This window comes from Sipha flava, unplaced genomic scaffold (assembly GCF_003268045.1).
Source record: "Sipha flava isolate LNK unplaced genomic scaffold, YSA_version1 40_pilon_pilon, whole genome shotgun sequence".
Classification (NCBI taxonomy): Eukaryota; Metazoa; Arthropoda; class Insecta; order Hemiptera; family Aphididae; genus Sipha; species Sipha flava.
In genome coordinates, this window is record NW_020273126.1 from 1 (window position 1) to 2,313 (window position 2,313).

At 27.3% G+C, this 2,313-nt stretch overlaps 1 protein-coding gene across 1 annotated transcript; it reads left to right on the top strand.

Moving 5' to 3' along the window:
* Nucleotides 1–76: 76 nt before the first annotated feature.
* On the top strand, nucleotides 77–2,059 carry LOC112688872 (myb-like protein X; the record flags this gene model as incomplete). The annotated part of the gene is made up of 5 exons (XM_025562282.1): nucleotides 77–232; nucleotides 407–676; nucleotides 755–1,096; nucleotides 1,171–1,407; nucleotides 1,839–2,059. Coding segments are annotated over 5 exons (1,226 nt in total), but the record flags the coding sequence as incomplete, so codon positions are not given.
* Between the last annotated feature and the right edge of the window lie 254 nt (nucleotides 2,060–2,313).

The following is a 2,313-nucleotide window of genomic DNA, read 5'->3' on the forward strand; positions in this document are numbered from 1 at the left end:
AGTGAGTATTTGTTAAAATAGGGGACAAACACCGGATCAATAGCTGTAATAAAATAACATACATTTCATGTTTCAGAAGATTTAATAACACCGTCAGAAAACACTTCTACCAATTGTGATGCCATAGATATGCAATCCGACAAGCCTCTTCCAAAAACCAAAAAACTAATGGAATATTCATCTAAAAAATGGTCAGATATCGTTGAAGAAAACGAAGCGATGATAATGAGTAGTAAGTTTTTGATGTAAATACTAAAAAATTTAGGTGTACTAAGTAGTATTTCGCTGGTCAAAAGCAACAAAATTATAGGATTGGTAATGGTCAAACAAAATAAAAACCAAAATAACCGAAATAACGAAAGCTATTTTTAAAAGCTATTTGATAATTAAAATTTCCATATTTCAGAAGAATCAACGGCACAGGAAAATGAGATGATTGATACATCTTTAAAACAACCGTCGGTTGCAAATAACTTTTCGAAAGAAATTCCTAGTAAAAATATAGAGGGTAAAAAAGAAAATGGAGAGAAAAGCAAAGAATTACATGAATCTAACGTCGTATTGGAAAATTCTAATAATCAGCCTACGACTTCGACAATTCTATCTAGTACGCAGATTCAGGAAAATGAAAACAAATTATTATTTGAAACAACCGTTCCTGTTGTAGGATCAAAAAGTAATTTCGATATAGGCAACATAATTCACAAATAATTTTCTTATTGGTATTTACTAACTAATTACTTTTGAATTTCAGAAGAACCCGATACAATAAAAGATAAATCCATATTGGAGGAACAAACTTCAACTGTTGATATTGTGACGAAAACCGAACCTACAGGTAAAGAACCTAACAAATGTTTTTCCAAAGACAACATTCCTTCGGATAATTCTCCGATACAAGAAAGTATTGATCATGGCAAGAAAGAAAAATCATCAAATACCAAGATTTTACAATCGAAAAAAGAAGACGGTTTTAAAGTTGAGGGTAATGTGACTTCATCTACAAGTTCAAATAATTCAAAAGAAGAAATGAATAAGAAAAATAATAATGAGCAACCGTTAGTTAATTTGACGGCACCAATTAATAACCTAGAGAGTTAGTATTTGTTAAAATAGGGGAAAACACCGGATCAATAGCTGTAATAAAATAACATACATTTCATGTTTCAGAGAATTTAAAAACACTGTCAGAAAACACTTCTACCGATGATGATAACAAAGTTAATCCATCTGAAAAACAAAATGTTAAAATCATGAAAATCAATGAATTGTTGGAATCAACCATTGATTTGGAGTCTTCTATTACTCAGCCCTTATCTTCATCAATTCAATCTTCTAGTTCTTTCGTTCAATTTAATGAAAATAAACCGTTAATTAAATCGATTATTCCTGTGGATGAACGAAAAAGTAACTTTTGATATGATATATTTTGTTTTATTTTCTTATTCAGTTGAAATTTGAATATGTTGCCTTAATTTAGATTACTTATAGTATTTCTCAAATTCAATGTTTAACGTCTATTCAATATTTTTTTTTAGATATTTCCTATTATATAAATACCACATTTAATGAATACTCACTCAGAATATGACATATTAACTGTCTTTTTAAAATCAGAACTACGAATAATTAAAACTTATGCTAGAATTGAAAATTTCATTTAAATTAATTTAGTATCATATTGACTATCCTGAATTTATACACCGTTCAAATGTTATAATAAATTACATTCGCTTTAGAAATAAATGCTTCTTTCATTTAACTTCAATAAAGAAATAGCCAAAATTTTAAATCCTTTATAAATTGTCAATATGGTAATTAAATTTCTTTTATTTCAGAAGAATCAATGGCAAAGAAAGATACGATACTTAATTGTTCACCAAGTGTGGTTGATGGATCAGTGAAATCCAAGGATACGGTTATATTATATAACCTCTTTAATTTATTTGTAACTGTTTTAAGTAAAATTTGTAAAAACGATGATACTACGAGTACTATGTATTACAGTTTATCTTATAAATCATGTACAAATAAAGAATGTATAAAATATTTAATTTAACAAATAACATAGGTATCTATGTATTTACACATGAATGTATAGTAAATAATAGTTGATAAATATTAAATTATTAAGCTATATATATTTGCAACCAGTAAGTATTAAACTATTATGTATCATGTTATTGTAGAATATTAAATTTTTACTATTAAAATCAGTAACCACACTTTCAAAAGTTAGCTGAAATCAATTTCACGGTAATATATGGTTAGTGAGATAAAGTGTGATTTATTATACGGTATACCTAAACATCC